Consider the following 21,086-nt stretch of genomic DNA (forward strand, 5'->3'; position numbering starts at 1 on the left):
TGACAGCGGACTGCCATTAAATAGAATTCTGAGGAGGTGGTGAATGTATTCTGAATATTCTGTTCTATCTTTAACTTTTCCCAGCTTCATGCAAAAATCATCTGTTGTGTAATACAGGGCGCAACTATTTCCAAAATACTTTCTCTGGCAAAACTTACCATGTATCAAGTCTTATATTGCCTTGGGTTTCCTGGTAGTGGGATAACAAGTATACCGCTGGGACCTCTAGCTCAATTAATTGGTCCTGAAGAACATGTGGTGACTACTCGTCTACCTTGTCACACATGGTGTGGGTGTTTCCTGTCTCGTGTGCCTCACCCGCCGGCTATGTAACATACCTTGGGGAGACTAATACAGTATGTGGAGAAGGACAACCTCAAGCCAACCGTTCACACTTACGCCACATCCTCAGAAAAGACGCTGGAGCCGCATGTTCCCCGTTTAGGAACTTTATTCGAACCGACACACAACAAACATGTTTCGCCGTGTGGCTTCCTCAGTGTTGTGGGCTCAAATGAGCATAGTACAGCATGTCCTTGCTTTTATAGGCCGGGTGCATAGTGCCCTGACTGGGTACAAGGTGCCCTAGGTGGCTTAACCAATCACAGTACAGCAAAGTAGTGCAATCTGCTCTAGCTGTGAGCATTACATGACCTCTGACCTTTAAGAAATGACATCATCTATTGTTCTAGAACAATCATTCTTGTCAGAAAAATGCAAATACATAAAGAAGATAGCCCGATGTTGTTTCTCGTGTTGTCTGTGCCGCAGTTGTGCTGTCTTCTTGCTCTGGCATTGAAGCTCTGGCGTATCAGCGCTGCAGGCTTTACCAACAGTGGCCATACCTTGGGGAGACTGTTTAACAGGGCTGAGATTTCCACTTTTGTGGACGTGACCTCTGACCAACTGTCAACCAATCAGAGAATCGCCTTAATGCTTTCTTCAGGCAAAACTGATTCTCCGGCTGCATAACAGCTGTTCAGAGGCCTCTTAGAAACCTCAGACCGGTATATTTTATAGGCTGTGGTTAGAAGCAAGGAGCTTTTATTATGTTGATCATTGTTAGAAGGGACTTTATGAAGTCTTCATGCAAATCGTTTATCGCTACAAGGTACGGATGAGGCTCTGTGCATACGAAGTCTTGACACAAAGGTCTGGAGAAACATTGTCACGTACATGACAGTCATTATGTACATTGAATCGTTACAGATATACGAGGGGCGTTCAATAAGTAATAACTCTGACTCATTTCCCATAGAAGGAGATTAATGAAACTTGGCACAGTTATTAGTCTTTCTCTTCATAGGAACCACACAGAGTTATGCATTTCTCCCATCGTTTGATGCAGCTCTGGACACCGTTTTTGTAGGACACCCCAGGTTGGTCCTCCAACAGATGCCTCATCAATGACAGAATGGGAGCTGTTTCCACAGACTTTCGGCCATGTTTGAATTCAGGATGCCAGCGTTTTACAAGGTCATATGATGGGGCATCATCACCATAAGTTTCTTTCATTTCATCAAAAGTCTCCTTTGGTGTGCGTCCTTTCAAGTACAAAAATCGGATCACTGCGCGACACTCAACTGGCTCCATTTCACACCTGGTCCATTTCACACCGAACTCAGTTCAAACACCAGTAAATCAGAAACCACAATTAGTTCAAAGCTCTTTTTTGCAACATAAACTGTAGAGATATGAATCATTACACATACAAAATTTCATCTAGATCAGACAACTGGAAGTTGGTCAGAGTTATTACTTATTGAATGCCCCTCGTATTACAGACATGACTCTGTGAGTGTAACACATTTGTACGTACAGGTGTACAACAGGCGTGTCTCTGTTGTGTGTAACACACCTGTACATACATGCGTATGACAGACGTGTCCCTGTTGTGTGTAACACCTCTGTACGTACAGGCGTATGGCAGACGTGTCCCTGTTGTGTGTAACACACCTGTACGTACAGGTGCATGATAGACGTGTCCCTGTTGAGTATAACACACCTGTACACACAGGCGTGTGACAGACGTGTCCCTGTTGTGTGTAACACATCTGTACACACAGGCGTATGACAGACGTGTCCCTGTTCTGTGTAACACATCTGTACACACATGCGCATGGCAGACGTGGCCTATTGAGTGTAACGCACATGTACGTACAGGTGTGGGACAGGCGTGTCCCTCTTAAGTGTAACACATCTGTACGTACAGGTGTGGGACAGACGTGTCTCTCTTGAGTGTAGCACATCTGTACGTGCAACTGTACGACAGGCGTGTTTCTGTGCACTGAATACTCTGTACATACAGCTATGTGCCACCCTTGAGTTCATCTGCACGCACAGACGTCGATGTGACAGATGTATCGAAGGGTAATTAATCCATTTCTGGTACCGACAAGTAGCAGACGACAATGTGTCTATGTTAAAGTGCGTGTCACATATCTGAGGGGGTAAAATCTGATGCATATCCAGATAGCAACACACAGCCTCGAGCGCATTGGTGGGGCTCAGGAATCCAGCGTTATCTGGAGGACTAAGATAAGGGTACTTACGGTTAAACACGACAGTCAATAAATCTCTCCAAATCGCGGCAGAGAATATGAATAAGTGGTTAGACAACGTGCGTGGTATGTTATTGAGGACATGCCGCCTCATTTAATATTGGTAAACTATAATATCAGCATTTATTGAATTATTTCTGCCAGTCCATTCTAATGACGCTGAAGAGTGATGGATGTCACTCGAAACGTCCGGAAGTAAATTTCCGTTTTTATCCAGTTGTAGAGATTGAAATGCATTTGAGTATTGTTTACCTGGATGCCTAACCTTCATAAACGTACAATATTAGCAACATTGTATCAGAACCATTTGGTGATACATGACAACATTTGATGGAAAATTCTCTAATGAATTCCAATCAGCTAGAAACATTCAGTATGTACAAAGTAGAAATAATACTTTTTGGAGCATCTTTTTGTGGAAACTGATTTTGATAGGAGTTACGATATATATGTCAGTTTACTAACAACCAAAAATGTGATTAAGAGGGGTTGACAAATTACAAACGATCTAAAAGAGCTACGAATGTAATAAAGATATAGAACCAAAAAGGTGGAGCATTCAGAAATCAAAGTAAAAGAGAACGACGGATGATAGCTCTTTAGTCTTTAGCTTTCGTATTAGAATATGCACTACATTTGGAATTGATTCAGTTTTCTTCTTAACACTTAAAAGTCCCAAGCCATGAAGTTGACCCTGATTGACCCTAGGTCGATATAGTAGCCTTGGTGGAGTAAATCTAATTAGGGCTGGGGCCAATCAGATCGTTTCGTCTCTTCGGTATATCGTCCCAGAAACAAGGACATGTCTTGAAATCACTCTAATGAGGACTGCGGGGACAATAACGGCCTCTTATTCAATCGTTTATCCTTACGTTAGTAAGGAATTACCGTCCATTTTCCTGAAATGAATTTTGTCCTTGGTTTATAGCCTGTAATTGTTATTTTGTTACTTTTGTGACAATCTTAACAGGTTGTATTATCTATCCAGCTGATGACACTATCCCACATTTCTGGAAATTTAATTCCAGTCCAATTCTTTATGCCTGTCATATTGGTTATGACACATATTATCTTAAAGGTACAATACAGTGTACGTATAGTCACATGGCAACAAATACATCTCATGTCAATTTCAATTACATGTCTTTGACGTCCTTGAACTAACTAGAAACATTGACGAAGCCCATGTTATAAATTTGTACAACTCTCACAATTAACTATGGTTATAACGTTATATGCCCCAGTCAATGCAATCCATCTTTTAGATATAGTCTTTTGATGACACCTATATTTTGAAAATGCAGCGAATGTGTACTTAGAACAACACATACATTTGTCTTGGACAACTATAAACTGAAAAGAATTGATGAAACTCATGTCTATCTTTTTTGATATTTGACACTAAAACTAATACAATCAAAGAGTATCCAGTTGACATTGACTTCAATGTTTTCATTTACATATATACTTAAGGATATGCTACTGTGCGCAGCACGTACATAAAGGAGAGGCAAGCAGAGGGGAGAAAATGAATCGATTTGTTTGGTATTCTACGTGTAGCAGGTGGTGGGCTACATGGCCGTCGCAATATATGGTAACGTCTGACGTGGGTTGCAATTGTGTAGGCGCGGCACCTAGAGGGCTCTGACGAGAGTGGCAGAATTAATGAGCAGAGGTGAGAGAGGGTCCGACTTAGAGAAATACAATGTAACAGGGTGTTTTGTAATCACGTGACTATGACGTAATGATAATTCGCCAGTGGCTGATTGGTCAAACCTGGAAGTCGGCTTCTCTGAAGTAATTAGCGTAGGTGAAAGAGAGGTGGATTCACGTGACTTTGACGTAAGTAATGCCCGCCATGTCGGGTGGTTAATCCTGGCAGTTTTGTGATAAGTCTTTAATTTCTATTCACAAGTTGACCAAGAAAAGATTATCTTAAAGCTTAGAGACTTATCATACCGTACGTACCGACTCATAAAGCGCATCACGATAATACATTTAGCACAAGTTTGGAAACGTAAACTCTGGCCAGTGATAGAGTCGTTGTTACTCTATCAATTATTTTTAATAGTATCGCGTATCATGAGAAAACTTATGTTGTTGCCATTTACAACGATATCATATTTGTCATGATCCCCCATTAAAAAGTCGAACACCAGGGCGCGAGACTTTTGTGGCGACCCACTGACAAATTTAGTCATAGTGCTTGTTACACAAAAGGACAATACTTAAGTTTTATAATGACAAAACACCTAAAGCTAAATATAGAAAATAATTGATCAACGGAAATTTGGAATGTGCTCAAATATAAGATATCAGAAAATGCCCAAACAAGGACAGTATCAATTTAGGGTATTTCTTTTCAGATCATGTATGTATATGCTTCAACTTTTTGAATAATCGATACCCAGACCTTGTCTAGTCTCCTGTACCTTGACCTCAGTACATGTGTCAGCTGTCGTGAACCACGCCCGCGGCCACACTCGCTTCTAACCGCACACTGGCGTCAGCCGTTGTCGCCGCTATCGTCACACAGCCTACGTCAAACCTCGGGCTCATCCGTTTGAAACGATCCGAAAACTCCCGATTGCCTGCCGATTACGCTCCGAACGTCTTGCGTAGGTGCGTCATTGTGCCATACTGTATATGCCTGCCGATTACGCTCCGAACGTCTTGCGTAGGTGCGTCATTGTGCCATACTGTATATGGAAATGTTGCGCGTGGCTATAAAAGGAGTTTTGATGATGCAACAAGAAGCAGGGTGACGAAATAGGAATAAAAATAAACCGGGCTCCTCCGTTTGAAACGATCCGAAAACTCCCGATTGCCTGCATGCCGATTACGCTCCGAACGTCTTCCGTAGGTGCGTCAATGTGCCATATATGGAAACGATGCGCGTGGCTATAAAAGGAGCTTTGGTGACGCACCAAGACGTAGGGTGACGAAACTGAAGTAAAAATAGATCTTATATCCGTAATATCCATAACATCATAATACAATCGTGGTTTTCGATATCTTTCCTGATAACAAAGCAGATCTTTTGAGTCTCTTGAACGTAAGTTAAAGTCAGTCTTCACATAAGTTACACACGAAATAAAAGTTATAGAAATCCATTAATTCCTTCTTGAGTTATCTTATCTTAAAATCTCTAAGATAACTTCGCCTGGAGTTTAAAAAAACTCTGTTAGGAAGCCTAGACCTATTTAATCTATGTCTGATTCGACTGTTGGCATAAATATCACCATAGCACGATAAGACGTCCAAAACACAAGCTACAAAAGTATAAGTTCTGTTGCAGTACCACTAGGGGCCCCTAAATGTAATAATTCCTTCGATACTAGTACAAAATGTACTTCATTACCTAACAACATACCAAATATTATGACTTCTTGAGTTATGCAGTTCAATCAAATCGCAAAAGAAAATAGAAAACCAAAGCGCTACCACGCTAAAGAATTCATAAATGTCTTTGCGAAGGTAAAAAGAAAGCGCGAGTCCCCTAACATCTGCTTGGACATACATGTAGCACTGGCGACGTGCCCTGTGGCGTGACCCCATTTAACCCCTTTCTACACCCACCAGGTCGATGGGGCAAACACGTCAATGCAGATAGCCCAACGACACGGGTAGCTAAGAGACAAAGTCTTATTATATCACAAACATGGTGTTTCTGCTCATAAAATACACTAAATTAATCTATACCGATATAAATATCGTGAACTCACGTCATAAAAAAATTATACCGTGAACCCACGTCATCAAAATAATAATAAACGGCTTGACATGACGAATCAGAAATGGCATTTTCCATAAGCGCTGAGTCCCATCATAACGTCGTTGGTCCCATTGAAGGTAACCTTCTGGAGAGGGGTCACTGACTCTTGTAAACAGGGTCGTAGTTTCTAAGAATAGAAAGCTTTGTCATTTAAATTTCATCTGGGCGAAGTTATCAACGCGGAAATCTCAGCCTTCAACCTTTGGGGTAAAATATCATCTCCAAGCAGATACAACGTTACAGCGGCTTATAGATGTTCTTTTGGCGTTGTGTTAGTCTTTCAAGTAGTCTTTCAACATATGTAGTTAGCAGCCCTTAAACACTATACGTTATAGGCAAGCAAAGGGTTAAAATTGCGGAGTACTAGAAATACGTTGAACTTATACCAAAGCGGACCTCAGTCACGTCTACTTGGAGGAGAGGGAGATAGACGAAAGCAATGACCATTGTATTTTTTTAAATTTCGTGTCCGCCACGGCACTTTATTCAGTCAACTCTGTACAGAGAGCAGAAGCACAAAAATTCTTCGCGCTTTATTCGCTTGAACCGTCCTTAGAATGGACGAAGTCCCGGGTCAAAGAAGAATGGCATTCCCTGGACGAGTTACTTGTAGAATTAGCGTAGGCAATAATTATTATGTACGCCAAAAAGCAGTTACTCAAGCAACTGGATATATTTTTGGAAACGGTCAGACGTTTCAGACAACATCCATTGTCTTTCGTCATTGACACTTTACCGCAAACGTTTCCAAAATCATATCCAGTTGCTTGACTGCTTTTGGGCGTGTCTTATTACCTGGATGTCTCACATTCATCGACGTCATACTGATTACTTATGATGGGACTCAGATTCAGACTATATGACCTTATGCAGATAAGGGTTTATTAGTTCTTTGATGTGATGTTGAGACTTCACAAAATTCTCTCCCTCTCTTTTTAACTTCCTTACTTCCTTCCTGTTTGTTTAAATGTCACGAGAAAATGACGACATTTCCTTACTTCCCTGTTGTTGTTGTTGGCTCTTCCCCGAAGTTTGACTCCGGAAACAGGCGCTTCAAGGTAGGGTAAGGTATAGGGCAAAAACCGGTTGGTTTGGTTGTTGTTCAGGTCACGGGGCTTGATCACGAAGCGTTGGGCTGCCACCGTATATGTGTGTGTATCTATATGATCTGTACTTACGAATAATCCTCCTTTATCCGCCATAATCTGGACGTGAGTTGTGCACCTGTAAGCGTTCTAAGGGATTACGACGATGAAACTAGGATGGAACCTGATAAAAAGAGACAGGTCGAGGTAAAGCGCACACATGCCTGGTGTGAAAGGATCTGCGCCGCCTGTGCAGTTGGTTATGTAAATGAATCCTAAACCAATCTCTCTCTCTGCATATATGCATTTAAACCTGCTATATGGTGACAACTAGTGACCACCTCTGCGTAAGAACCACCTGACCACCTGACAGTGTTTGGTGGGCCCCTAAGATTATAATTCTTCCTGATTCAAAACAATTTGAATCCCGTACTAAAATGGCTACCTGTGACTCTACTTTGCCTTCTTTGTTCACTATAGACAGGTCTACTGGTTGTGTGGCAGAATTTTTTTAAATCTGCCAAACTGCAAAATTGATTCTTTTATGATTAAGCTTATAAACTTACCGCTTAAATGCCACATAGTAAATGCCACTCTCCTTCTAGAATAACTGCCTTAGCCCTCCCCAACATAACGTTCACATGTCTCGCACAGGCTTCACTTTGATAGTTGCATTTAAGTATGAATGTGACTTAGTCATAAATATATTCACCTTGCACTAATTTTTCTTATAACATGATAAAAATCTTGTTTATAGATGCCATGCTATTACGTTAAAACTGGACACATAGGCGTTGCACATTAAGAAAACAATGTAGATTATATTTCATTGCCGCATGAAATACCAACCACCGTGTTGGTAAATGTCACAGACGTATTTTCACACAATCGCATCTCAAGCGACAATAGATTTATTAATAAGCACCACTTATATAAGTACGCATTCTAATACGAGAATGTATGCAAAACCCGGAATGCATATTTCACACATAAATCTGTCTGGCTATGACGTAACGGAAAGGTGGGTATTTTGAGGCTCCACGTAATACCTATACAGATAAGAAACATGTTTAGAATTCCGCATTGCCTATTACGCTTGCACTGATGTTGCATTTGGTTAATATCCGCTTAAGCTATGTACGTGTGTAATCTAATTTCTCTACTCATTGTCCTCTAACCTTGAATTAATGTTCAGTCACTGAGCGCTGACACGCACGTGAAATTATTCACCATTTTTAGCGGTCATTTCTAATGTCAGACACAGGGCAAAACAGAATGCGTTTCCTGAACTGACACTATATACTTGCATGCCACCATTGCCTCAAGCATTTCAATGCCCCTTTGCGCTAGCTTGGTGACAGCATATAGCTCACCTGTGACCTATGACCCCTCTCTGTCTCTGTGTAAACGCGATTGCTAACACTCACAGTAACACAATCAGTGTTGCGGATTGTGCTCATTTCAAGTAAAACGCTAAAATGTTGACTTCGTAAGCATTTTTAGAAGAAGGAAATATTTTCAAGGGTAAAGCAAGGTGGGATCTATGAAAGGTTGGACGTGACAAGTTTTTAAAGTGATATTTTGATATGCTAGGTGACGGGAAACGATGGTTGCGTTTGATTCGGCCCGACGTTAGTTTGCGAACGAGGGCGGGGCGATATCAGTGGTGTAACAACGTGCATTTAGGCAGTGTGGAAGGATCGATGCTCTGTATATCATAATCAAGAACGCAGGGTAATCCACCAGTTCTATTCCTGATTGTCGGAGTGCTTCCTTCTTTTTTGTGTGTGTTGGGCACTACAGATCACCGGCGCACGCACGCACACCGCGGGCCGGGAGTGGCAGCAGTATGGCCGAAGAGAAGGACACCCAGCCGCGTGGGTTTGCCCGCAAAGGTGCTCTCAGACAGAAGAACGTCCACGAAGTCAAGGACCATAAGTTTATCGCCAGGTTCTTCAAGCAACCGACGTTCTGCAGCCACTGCAAGGATTTTATCTGGTGAGTGGTTCGTCTCTGTTGACAGCTTTCACCCCGTGCCCTTTCTGAGGGATTTTAATTGTTGATCTAGGCGCGTGTTGTTTTCAGGGCTGTGAAGACAATTTCCTGGCAGAATTTGTGTGCTTTTTTCTTGTCTAACCTTTGGTGTCATGGCGTTTGTATTTGCACAGGGGATTCGGCAAACAAGGCTTCCAGTGTCAAGGTAGGTTGTTTATATTCTCACGCCATTAAACGTTAATTCTTCTAAACAGCTGCATTTTACTTGCCAGAAACGCAATCTAAATACGGTTGACAGGTCGTGCGTTTCTCCGCTTTAGGGTTAAGTAAGCCACATGTCCTTTTGAAAATGTAACCGTCATTTTGGTTGTTGTTGAAATCAACACACAAAGATGGCTTCCCCCCGCACTCAGTTTCAACCGGGGCCGGCTGACGTCGATTTCACATGCATACAGATCGTAAAAAGCGATATCTGGGACTCCCCACTAGCACGCCACTGATCATGTTGTTGTTGTTGTTTTTGTTTACTTCTAGTATGCAGCTTTGTTGTGCACAAGCGATGCCACGAATACGTGACTTTCCAGTGCCCGGGTGCGGACGCGGGACCAGATTCAGACGTACGTTCATTTCCCCCCCTAGCAATATATAATACATCCACCATTGCTTCCTTTTTGTAATGCAAACCTCATCCTACCACCTTCATTGCTTATGCATCACAATCCTTTGCCTTCTGTCTGCTTTACCAGTAAAAATATATAGGAAACGCAAAACCCTTGACCCAAAATTTACCACAATAGATAACACTTGCCTGAAATTAATTTCAGTCATATTCATAATCAAATTTGAATGGGGGTATACGGTGTGGTGTTAGCAATAAATTGTCCGTTGCAGATGCGGATTATCTTATTACGAGTGTCCTTGGCAGGTGGGTTGTCATCACTGCACCAGTCAAAACATATTGTATGTCCACACCTGTAAATCAGCATCCATTCCCACAAACTCACTCCCTACCATGATATACTGACACGCCATTGTATAAAATTCCCAGTCGATTGCCATATGATATTCAGTTATTCCCCAGGTGTATACATCTTATAGATATGGTAATATGAATATTACTGGTGATTGCTACATGGTCTTCTGTGTTGAAAGCTTTGAGATTGTATGCTCTTGTTGTTGAGTATTTTGAAGCCCTGTCCCAAAAATATACATTTATAATTGCCCACTGCTCTAACAGGTGGTTAAATGTTGGGTGGTTAGGTGGTAATATGAATATTACTGGTGATTGCTACATGGTCTTCGGTGCTCAAAACTTGGAGATTATATGTTCTTGTTGTGTAGTATTTTGAAGCCCTGTCCCAAAAATATACATTTATAATTGCCCACTGCTCTAACAGGTGGTTAAATGTTGGAAGGCTCTCTGTGTTTTTCATGCCTTTAGGGTGATTTTTATGCTGTAAAACTGCCTTGTGTGTTTCCTGTGTATGCGTTGGATAAAATCAGGGATTTCTTGTAGAGAAATTTGACCTTTCTTTCTTTGTTTTTGTCGGAAAGAGTTTTTTTCTTTTAAACATCCTGTTTAAACTGTGACACTGAATAGGATCAGATTGAACCATTTGCTTTGAAACAGTTCTGTGAAAAATGCAGTATGTTTCTTATGTGTTTTACTGATAGGAGTTAGGTTAGATGAGTATTGTGAAATGATATTATGGAAAAAATGCTAGTGAGATGAATGTAATAAAAAAATTGCAAAAATGCACGAAATAGAAATTTAGGCCAAGGTTTTCCTGGTTGATTTGTTAGACATTAGAAGATATGTCAGAGTCAGACATACATTTGCATTTCATGTCTCTCTCACCCAAGCTGCATATTATTGTGAAGATATGAAATTAGCTAATCTTTAATGTCTTAAGATAATCCCAAAGTCTCAAGTTCAAGTTAGTATATTTTTGACCAACAAGAGGTCACCCCAATTTTAGTTATTGTTTCTGGAATTTTTGAAACTGTTGATGCCAAAATATGAGCTTTCTGGGGTTGTTTTATAACCTGATTGGGATTTTTAAAATTCATATCACAGAAATTGAAACGAGAACCATGACATTAAATTTTCATTGCCTTAAAGCAGGAAAGGTTGTTTCAAGTAGTACATTGGGATATTGAGGCTTGATAGCAAGAAATAAAGCTGTTAGCAAGGAATTAAAAATATTCCATGGCTTTCAGTTCTTAGTAACAGGCCCTCCCCCGCAATGCGTCTTCTATACTCAGGCTTTTATAGCTTAAAGGTCTAAACAAAAACTAGCTGCGGTAGCAAAGACGTTGAAGGCTGTTTGGCTTTTTTGTGGATCAATATTGATCCATGAGACACATTAACAGTATTTCTTCGTTATTACGGTATGTTCAGCTAAGTGAACTGTGATTGCTTGGATCTGTCAATACACAATTCTAAGTGGGACATAATTTATGTGGTCCAGCATTTGGGTGGGCCAATAGGACATTGGATTTGGAACTGTTGGTATGGTTCTCCGTATTCTAGTACTGTAAATAAAGGTATCTGATGTATTCATACACATAACCTGTACTGGTCAGTGTACGTGACAAAACCAGCGTTCGCAACTAGTAAGGACAACAAACACTAACATACTTTGCATTCTTTGAAATAATAGAGAGTGATTCTTTAAAGAAGCACCATTTAATGTGTAGATAACATGATTCAAAATGGTAGTATTAGGGTTACATCTTCAAAACATTGTTGGTCTATGCCACACATGTTCATTCTTTGTAGTAGACAAACTAAGAATACACCTAAGATTACAACATTTTGAATGGTTATGTAGTATTACAGAAGAAGTACTGTAGAAGCAGCTTGAGAACATCACTAGATCATAGTAAATGGTGAAGAAAAAAAGTTGATTGTTTGATGCAGTTTTGTTTAGGTGCTACCTACAAAAAAAGTACAGTACTTAATAATACTTGCATAAAGTTTCTGTTTCCTGGTAGGAGGGACAGGGAGATTTTTGTTTGTTTTAATAGCTCTGTAGTACATTAAAAGACATATTTGCAGTGTCACGAAGTTGTTGTGAAATTAGGTCACCCCACAAAAAGAAGAAAAAGAAAAGATTTTAACTACCATGAAAGTGTCAAGATTTACGTTTCAGCTTCAACATAAACCATTAAACGTGAAACATAAACGTTAAATTTTTTCAACCCTGTACATTTAGAACACCAAATATAGAGAAGTGTAGAGTGCATCTAAGAGTTATATGTCCAATCAAAAACAGGTTCTTGCAATTTTGTTATAGGTGTATGTAAGATTTGTTGTGCAGGTGTGTAGGTTTACATGCAGGTGGATTACTAGGACAATTGGTGAAGGTACTTATCTCTTCATACCATCTTCTTTTCTTGTTGTGTCTGTGTACTGTTGCTAAGGGCTTACACTAATCTTGTGCAGATAATCTCTGAGCCCAAGGATAGCAATGTTATCTGTCAAGGAAAGAACAGGGGACAACTGGAGCTATGAATCACTGATAAGAGTAAAAACATTGCTAAACGCTAGTTCACCTTTATCCGTAGGGTAACCTAGCTATATCTGTTGTTTTTAAAAACAATTGAAGGTATTTAGGGATACCAAGTCAACAATCGGTCAAAATATTGGAATCACCACCAATATCAAAACACTGATATTTTTGTGGTGTCATGCACAAGTAATATTTTAAATCCCAGATTTGTTGATTGTCATCACATTTGACAACAGGTGCTCTTCTTGTATGCCCCCCTCCCACCATCTCAGCTAAAGTACTCATAAGTAGTTGTAAAGTTATTATTGAAATAAAAAGTGACACTGTATATATCATTCAAGACATTTTTCTACATAAATTCCATTTTATGTATGTAGTAATACCTAACTAGAACTTCAAAATGCCACATAACCCAAATATAGTACCCTTCAAAGGCGAGCGACATTTGAGGTGTGTATTTGCTAACAAGTCATTGTTGTGACTTAATGTACGTCACTGTTGCAGTTAGTTTGGCAGGGAACTAAATCCAGTGTTTTGGATTCTTTTCAATAGCTAAAAGTAGATCAGCCATTTCAGATGGACTTGATAAGAGTTTGCCAAGGTTCCCATGTAGTCTCTGGGGAGTTGTGGTTTAGTTCTGATGTCAGTTTGTTGGTATGGTTTATGTGGTCTTGTTGTGGCTTCCGTAGGGATTGGAATGGTACTCTAGTTGACATGCCTTTGTATCTCTAGCTTAGGTCATACAAGTGAGCTTTAAAAGTTTGAAATTCCTTCACTGATTCAACTTAATCCAAGCCTGCTGTCTTGATCAAACTCAAGGCTAATGTTGTTGCAGTTACTTACTTGTTACTTGATAAGGTCTCCTCATCACGAGTGGCCTGCGTCCAGGAATTTGCGTCTCTTGCGTAACATCCTTCGCCATTCCAGGCGGTTCTGGGCCTTCTTTTTTTGTTTCCCGTGGTTATTCTGGCATCTTCAAGAGCAATGTTGAGCCATGACTTCCTGGGTCTCCCCCTGGATCTTTTACCATAATTTGGGTCCCAGTCCCAGTTCAGGAGGAATCTGGGCAGCATTTCTTTAAGGCATCCTTAAGATGTGGCCCAGCCACCTGTTGTTGCAGTACTAGTACTTAAATGTTGTTATGGGATCAGGAATATTAGGCCCTTTACCAACCTGGCACAGTCGAGTCCAGTGGCCCAACACTAGTACCCTGGTCAAGAATGGCCCAATGACCTGGTCAGTTGGTAATTAGCTAATGGCACACGTACAGGTGGTATTTCTCACTGCTGTTACATAAACCACGTTTATGACGTGAGTCGGAATCATGCTGTATTAGATTTGTTCAAGAAGAAACGTTACATGTACTTTGCAATCAAAATTGACGTGACCTTTATATATATCGGATATTAAGGCTAAGATTGATTACATGGCTAGAAAGAGCCACCTGCGAACTCGATTTGCAGACAAATATTTGCCAAGAAAACATCTGTTTCAGCAACTTGCAATTCAGCAACCTGAAGGAAAGAATGTTTGCTCCATATTCAGCCACATATTTCAGACGGGATTTAAGAGCAGTATTAGTCTTCAGGAGGTTACATGTCAGGTTGACAACTCCCAGCTTGTGATCTAGTGGTATGTTAGACTGAGGGCAGGAGGGGGCTGTGTAAAAACAGATGTGTGCACATTTCTTTGCCTTGTCGCTAGACCAGGAAGAAAGTGTGTTACGGTTGCTTGGCATTTGAAACGGTTCAGCTGAGGTACAAGTCTGGGCTCAGCTTAACTATTTGATTGTTTGAGTTCATGTTTAGAAAGTCCATTAACATTTATTTATGTCATAATTTACAGCGGAGGAAGTATTGACATGAGTGATGAACAGTCGGGTCGTAATTTTTGCCCAGGGCAAGGAAAAAAGTGGCTTTTATATAAGAGAATACTGTAAATGCATTTAAGTTTGCAGGGATTTGATTTCAAGGTAGCGGGAAAAAGGACGGTGGTTTTAGGTTCACGGTAGCACCATGCACTGCAGTCTCTTAGTCTTACTGTTCGCGGTGGTTTTAAGTTTGCAATGAATTGGCAACGCAAAAATCGCCAACATAAACCCACCACGAAAATTTCTGCATTTACAGTACTACCTGGTTGTTATGTGTATTAAGTTGTCAGCCTATATGGGCTTGTCCCGATTTATGCCTTAATACTACTGTGAATTCAGAATGGTTGAATCTCATGGGCTAGTACCCACACATGCATATGGGCTAGTACCCACACATGGGCTAGTACCCACACAGCTCCAATTTTACATGCACTAAATCACATAATTCATGCAGGTGGTATTTCAAGCCCTACAACCGGTTGAGCATACATGTACACAAGTCTGAATGAAATTTGATAACCATTTGATCTGGCACCTAAACTGGTTTAAAGCTAACATGACTTTTTGTATGTCTGGGAGGACTCAGTAAGCAATGAAAGTAGTTTCCTGATGATGCAAGTGACGGAAGGCGTTGCATTATTGCCTGGCCTTGTTTGGATTGCCTGAGGTCAAGCAATATCGTAAACAGTTGGATTGATCGCAAGGATTCTCAGGTGCTGCAACAAAGTTATTCATTTACAGACAATTTCGTACTGACCCAGATTAAAACAAGTTTGACAGGCATCGAATTATGTCAGAAGGCAGCAGAGAAAAAGATTTTTTGAAATGAAAATTACTGTAATTACGGTAAAACATAATTTATGCGTATATTGTGCATCTTTATACAAGTTTTAGAATGTGACCTTAGCCTGGATTAAAAACGTGACCTTAGCAGAGAACATTAGTCATTTTAGTGCCCAATATGACTATAACTATAGCAGATTACCTTAAATGCAGAAACATTCGGGGTGGTTTTATGTTCACGGTTTTCACATTTTTTCTGTTCAAACAGAATATCTGAATAAAGATGTTGAGATTCAAAGAAAAATCTGAAGATTAAAAAAAAATCTTGGAATGTCTTGAATAAATGTTGAGATGTTTTTCAAAAAACCTGAGATATAACTGCATATTTTCAGTGGTTAAGATTTTCTTTTAGCTGCATATTATATAACACTATACATGTATATAAAGACCCTGTTTCAATGTCAATTTTACAGTTTAACTCTTTTTGTTCAAAAATGTGTGAGCTAAAAAATTGGATTGGTCTGGCCTAAGCACTAGAAAGAGGGGAATAAAGTATGGGCTTAGAGATTAAAAGACTCATTAATATGGAAATCCTCAGGCAGGGGAAGAGGACTTGTTTATGGCAGAATACCAATTTGCAGTTAGCCTCTCCACAGGTTCCGCAAGTTATGATGTACAATGTCATGTTTTTATATTATATATTTGTGATCTGTAATTAAGACCACAAGTCATCAAAATATTTGATATCTTTAATATATATGAATTGTACGGTAACTTATTTAGTCCAAATTGTGCATGAATGAATGCATAGTCTGAAAATTCAGACTTCATTTTTTTCTGTTTCTGTAAAAATTGTCTGAAACCATCACTAACAACTTGGTGACTTTGGCAGCTGTCTGATCTTAATGTTTAGTACAATTTTGTCAAACATAACTGTTACTTTTAGTAGAAAAAACTGAATATTAGCCCAACTGTGCTTTAGAACTGCAGCTTTTAAACACAGGAAAAGGACAATATTTGCACTGTAAACTAATGACTGTTGATCAAATGGACACCAAAAGATTTATAACTTTTGTGGTCATTGGATAAATTTACCCGAGTGTAAAGTACATTTTGTAAAGTCAAATCAAGTTTACAAAACCAACAATCGATGAGTTTTCTTGGTGTTTGAAAATTTCAAACGCTACAGTAAAAAACCTCTGTTTTGAAGCAATCTTTGAATTCCTCTCGAGCTCTTCCTGCAATTTAGTGCAAACGTTTCCTCATAGTTGGATAACACAATGACTGTTTGCTGTATTGTCTAAACTCTAATTTAAGCTATACTAGTAAGGCGACCCGTGCCATTTCCGCATAGTTGTCTTGTCAATGCATAAGTCAACTGGAGGTCAGGTGAAAATCAGAATCTGATGTTGTCAATAATGAAGCTATATAACAGTCAAGGACGTTGGCATGATAATGCAAAGTCCATATAGTAATTTCTTAGCAACAAGAATTAGTCAATGGGGATGGGGAGTCAGCCATATGGTATTAGATTTTAAATTTTGTACAAATCTACATGTTCAATGTAAAGATATGTTGTTTGAGAGATGTATAGGTTGACATGTGCACGTGTCAGTCAGCATGTGTACTCAGTTGACGGAATGAGCAGTGAAGAGTTGCTGTAAATTTGTTCAGTCAGAACTTAAAGTTTGCTGCATGAATCCAGAGTTTACAATGTTTACCATTGATACAATGATAGTAATACAATTCAAGATATGCTATTATGATATATGTATAATCTTTGTGGTGAAAGATCACTTCAAAAACACTACAAATATTCAAAAATTTACTTGAAATGGTGTTTACAAATTTCTAGAGGGTTCAAGGTGGATGATTTTATGATTTGCCATATATTTTACCAAGTGTACATGGCACTTGAATTTCAAGGCAATAAAGTAGATGAATGAAGTGTAAAATAATAATGCTTGTCTCAGTAAATGCTTCAGCTAGGAACAAACATATTAGGCCTAGGGTTAAAGCAAATTTATTTGTCTGGAACCGTTATACATTTGCAATCAAACTGGACATCATGATACGACTCCCTATGTTTCATATAAAACTGCAAGTACGAAATGCAGATAATCATAAATATGGCCCTGATACTCTAACATTCAAAAGAAGTCATTAGTGAAGACTCCACCTCTGTATTCTGTAAAAACGCTCATGGCGAAATTGCAAGGACCATGATATAACTCACGTAGACAGCTACCTGGTTTTGACAGATGAAACATTTTGTGCTGTAAGTATGAAGTATTATTTCCATCAAGGCCTGTCACTATTTCACTGTAGCCCACACTATATGGATGTGGCTGCCTCTGGCATCCAATGGTCTAACTGTTGAGATAAAATCTATCCTCCAGTCAGTGTAAGGATTAGATTTATGTACTCTTGTCAAAACATGCTTTTATTGGCCCAGAGTCTTTTCATGTTGGCTTGAGGACCTGAAAAGGGATGATAGTCCCAGGGCTTTTGAACGTTCATCAACATGTGGATCTATTAAAGGAAGGTCGTAAGTGGGTCTGATATGTAGGTATTGCCCCGAGACGTTTCAGGGTATTTTTATGATTGTGACATCTTTGTAGATGTACAGAAACTACAGGCGGACGAAAAGAAAACCTGGCAAAGTGGAAACCTGACAAAATTGCCTAAAATAAGATGTCAAAATTCAGTCGAATGTACAAGGCACAATTTTTTTTTCCAAAATTAGGATAACATTTTTTGGTTTGGGTATCTTTCCTTTTGCAATTGTAAGCCTTAATTTGGTTTGATTTTTTTGGCAACACCTCAGGGATGGAACCAATTACAGATATATGTATTAGGTCCAATTTGAGATATTCATTCCCAAGGGAGCTAGTTTGTAGATCTGTTTTCCAAATGGTGTGGCACATTTGCACACCTAACTCCAGGTGTACGAAACTATCTAGTAAGGATGCCCCCAGGTTATATTTGGTGCCAATGATTTCCACTCTACTAGAGATTTTTTTAACGCCTGGATTCTATTAGTTGATATCTACAGGTGGCACTTGTAGTCTTGACTCAGTTGCTAAGCCTTACTCTTTTCTGAGCTACCAGTGCTAAGTTCAAGTAGTATTGAATACTAAGTTAGTGGTGCAACAAGTTTTTTTTTACGTTATTTTCTACAGATCACTGCCTGCAATGATTAGGATTCTTTTTCTGTATTCGAGTGGCTAATACATGTACCCTGCCACAATTTGTGTCACTCTGCAGACTGAATAATTGTGCTATTATTATTCATAGTATTAACGTTACTGCTTTTGACCAATAGGTACATATAAGGGAGTTTTTTTGCGGAAAGTACAACACTCCTCGGCCAGGAGTGGGATCATGGGAAAATTCCCTAGCTCTGCTGGGTAGGTTAACGTCTGCCCCGATCGCGTGCGGACCTCAGTGGCAGCCAGAACATGAGGTTTGCGTCGCTAGCTCGTACCAAACAGCACCTGTATAACACCAATTCACCTTTATCCGCGGGGTAACCTATATCCGTTGTTCTTAAAACAGGGCATTTAGGGATATCAAGTCGACGGACAGTGGTTTCAAATTGCAATTTTTTTAAATACAATATTTCAGTTTGAAACCACCGTCTGTCGACTTGCTATCACACTAAACGCCTGTCTTTGAAAACGACGAATATAGGTTATCCTGCGGATAAAGGTGAACTAGCGTTACAGCTGTAGGTAGCTGCACTATAGCAGCTAGTCTCACGCAAAGGTGGAGCATTTAATGATGGTGAATAAAACGTGACGTTATCACTCTGACTGTGACCATGTTGGTGTCAGGGAATCAGGTTTTTTTAATCAATCAATTGTTCGCAAGCATCATTAGTGGCAGCTGCAGACAGTTCAGACTTTTTTGAGAATGTAAATATACAATGTAGTACCTGACAGTGCATTTTGTCTCTTTTCAAAATACCACTATAAAATGTATATTAAGCTGTACATCTAATATATACTTCAAAATGCTTCGTACACATACGCTTCAGTCTATTGAAATAATGTAAATAGAGACACCAACTTGGCAGTCAGCACCTTCCTGCTTCAAATTCATTAGATTAAATGTGGAAAGTGAATACTCTCCAAGCAGAGGTTAGGCTATAGCTGTGTTTTTTTAATGTCTTTTTTAGGTGGGTTTATAGTGCTTTCTATTTTGTACAGTTTTCTTTATGTTTTGGCCTTAGAACATAAAGAGAACAGTGCAAAAGAAGGCCAGAGCTTATAACCTATGCTTGGAAAGTAGAAAGCAAGTGCAAATGCTTTGTTGCAAGGTTACTCTCTTGTAGATGTTGACATTGTTTTAGGTAGAAATAGCAGCACAGGTGGCATTTAATATGTGCACGTAGTACACTTCTGAGCAACTGGGCACTACTCTGTTTAATATATAATTATGGTGATCAAGTTTAGACAATGAGATTTTTTTGCTTCAAACAGAAAGAACTTTAAAGCAACTTATATGGAGACCAGTTTGAATGGAAAATTATCCTTTTTTATGACTTTACAAGTTGGATGTCATCCATCATGTAGAAGTCTGATTTTGTAAGACAGAAATACGTCCAAAACATACCAGTATTATTGCAAATACACTTCTTTATCAGTGATTGATTTGAATTTCAAAATGAATTTTTGTTCACTCAATGGTCACTCAATGGTCACTCAACCGTCATTGGAAAGGGCCTGATATTAGTATCTGATTCAACTAATACATTAAGAGATGGTCACCATATACATTTGTAAGATGATCAAGTATGCTTATCAATATTTTAGTGTTCCATTACCAAAAGCAGTCTGATATGCTTTTTATTTGATGAAAATCGCAGACAGTTGTAAATCTGATCAATAGGTAAAGGTAGTCCATAAGCCTTTTTTCATATTACCACTGTGTCTAGGGCATGGTATTGAAAGGCAGAGCCCATTCCTTTCCTTCTATGTAACCATTTAGTTTTACCTCCCCAACTGAAGCCAGGTACTCATGTTTACACCTGGGTGGAGAAAGGAAAGTCATGTTAAGTACTTTTCCCAAGGACACAATTTCTCTAGCTAGGGATGCCAGATCAATCTATCCTATTATCTTGCCAGCCACTTTGTCATATGACACCACACATTTGTTCAATGTAGTAACAGTAATCATAACTAATCTACACCTGTGATGTGGGACATATGCATCAGTCGGATCAGTTAACGAGGAGCAATGAGTACTACCCTAAAGCCCTGTTAGAAAGTAAAAAATGGTGAATCTTTTCCATAATTTTTTTTTTTTTAACTTTTTTTTTTTAACAAACTTTATTCAATATTTCAGCATAATACACAATAGCACATACATACACAATAAAAAAACATTAACATGAGGTATAACAGGACTGGGTGAGAGAGAGAGAGGTATAACAAGCGTTGATCATTGGTCTGTGATTGACTAAACAGGTGTATCTAAGGGATATCTATCATTGGCATC

The 21,086-nt window shown here is 39.4% G+C and overlaps 1 protein-coding gene across 4 annotated transcripts in view; it reads left to right on the top strand.

Moving 5' to 3' along the window:
- Nucleotides 1–21,086, top strand: part of LOC118428737 (protein kinase C alpha type-like) — a 68,349-nt gene that overhangs the window by 15,244 nt on the left and 32,019 nt on the right. For 2 of the 4 annotated variants that reach the window (XM_035838914.1, XM_035838918.1), the window contains exons 1-4: nucleotides 7,611–7,685; nucleotides 9,225–9,419; nucleotides 9,590–9,621; nucleotides 9,951–10,033. In XM_035838914.1, the coding sequence (XP_035694807.1) occupies nucleotides 7,642–7,685; nucleotides 9,225–9,419; nucleotides 9,590–9,621; nucleotides 9,951–10,033 (354 nt within the window). In that variant the 5' untranslated portion in view covers nucleotides 7,611–7,641. Of the gene's footprint in view, nucleotides 1–7,458; nucleotides 7,686–9,224; nucleotides 9,420–9,589; nucleotides 9,622–9,950; nucleotides 10,034–21,086 lie in introns of those variants that run through there. The other 2 variants (XM_035838915.1, XM_035838917.1) reach the window with 2 other exon arrangements.

This window comes from Branchiostoma floridae, chromosome 13 (assembly GCF_000003815.2).
Source record: "Branchiostoma floridae strain S238N-H82 chromosome 13, Bfl_VNyyK, whole genome shotgun sequence".
NCBI classification, from domain to species: domain Eukaryota; kingdom Metazoa; phylum Chordata; class Leptocardii; order Amphioxiformes; family Branchiostomatidae; genus Branchiostoma; species Branchiostoma floridae.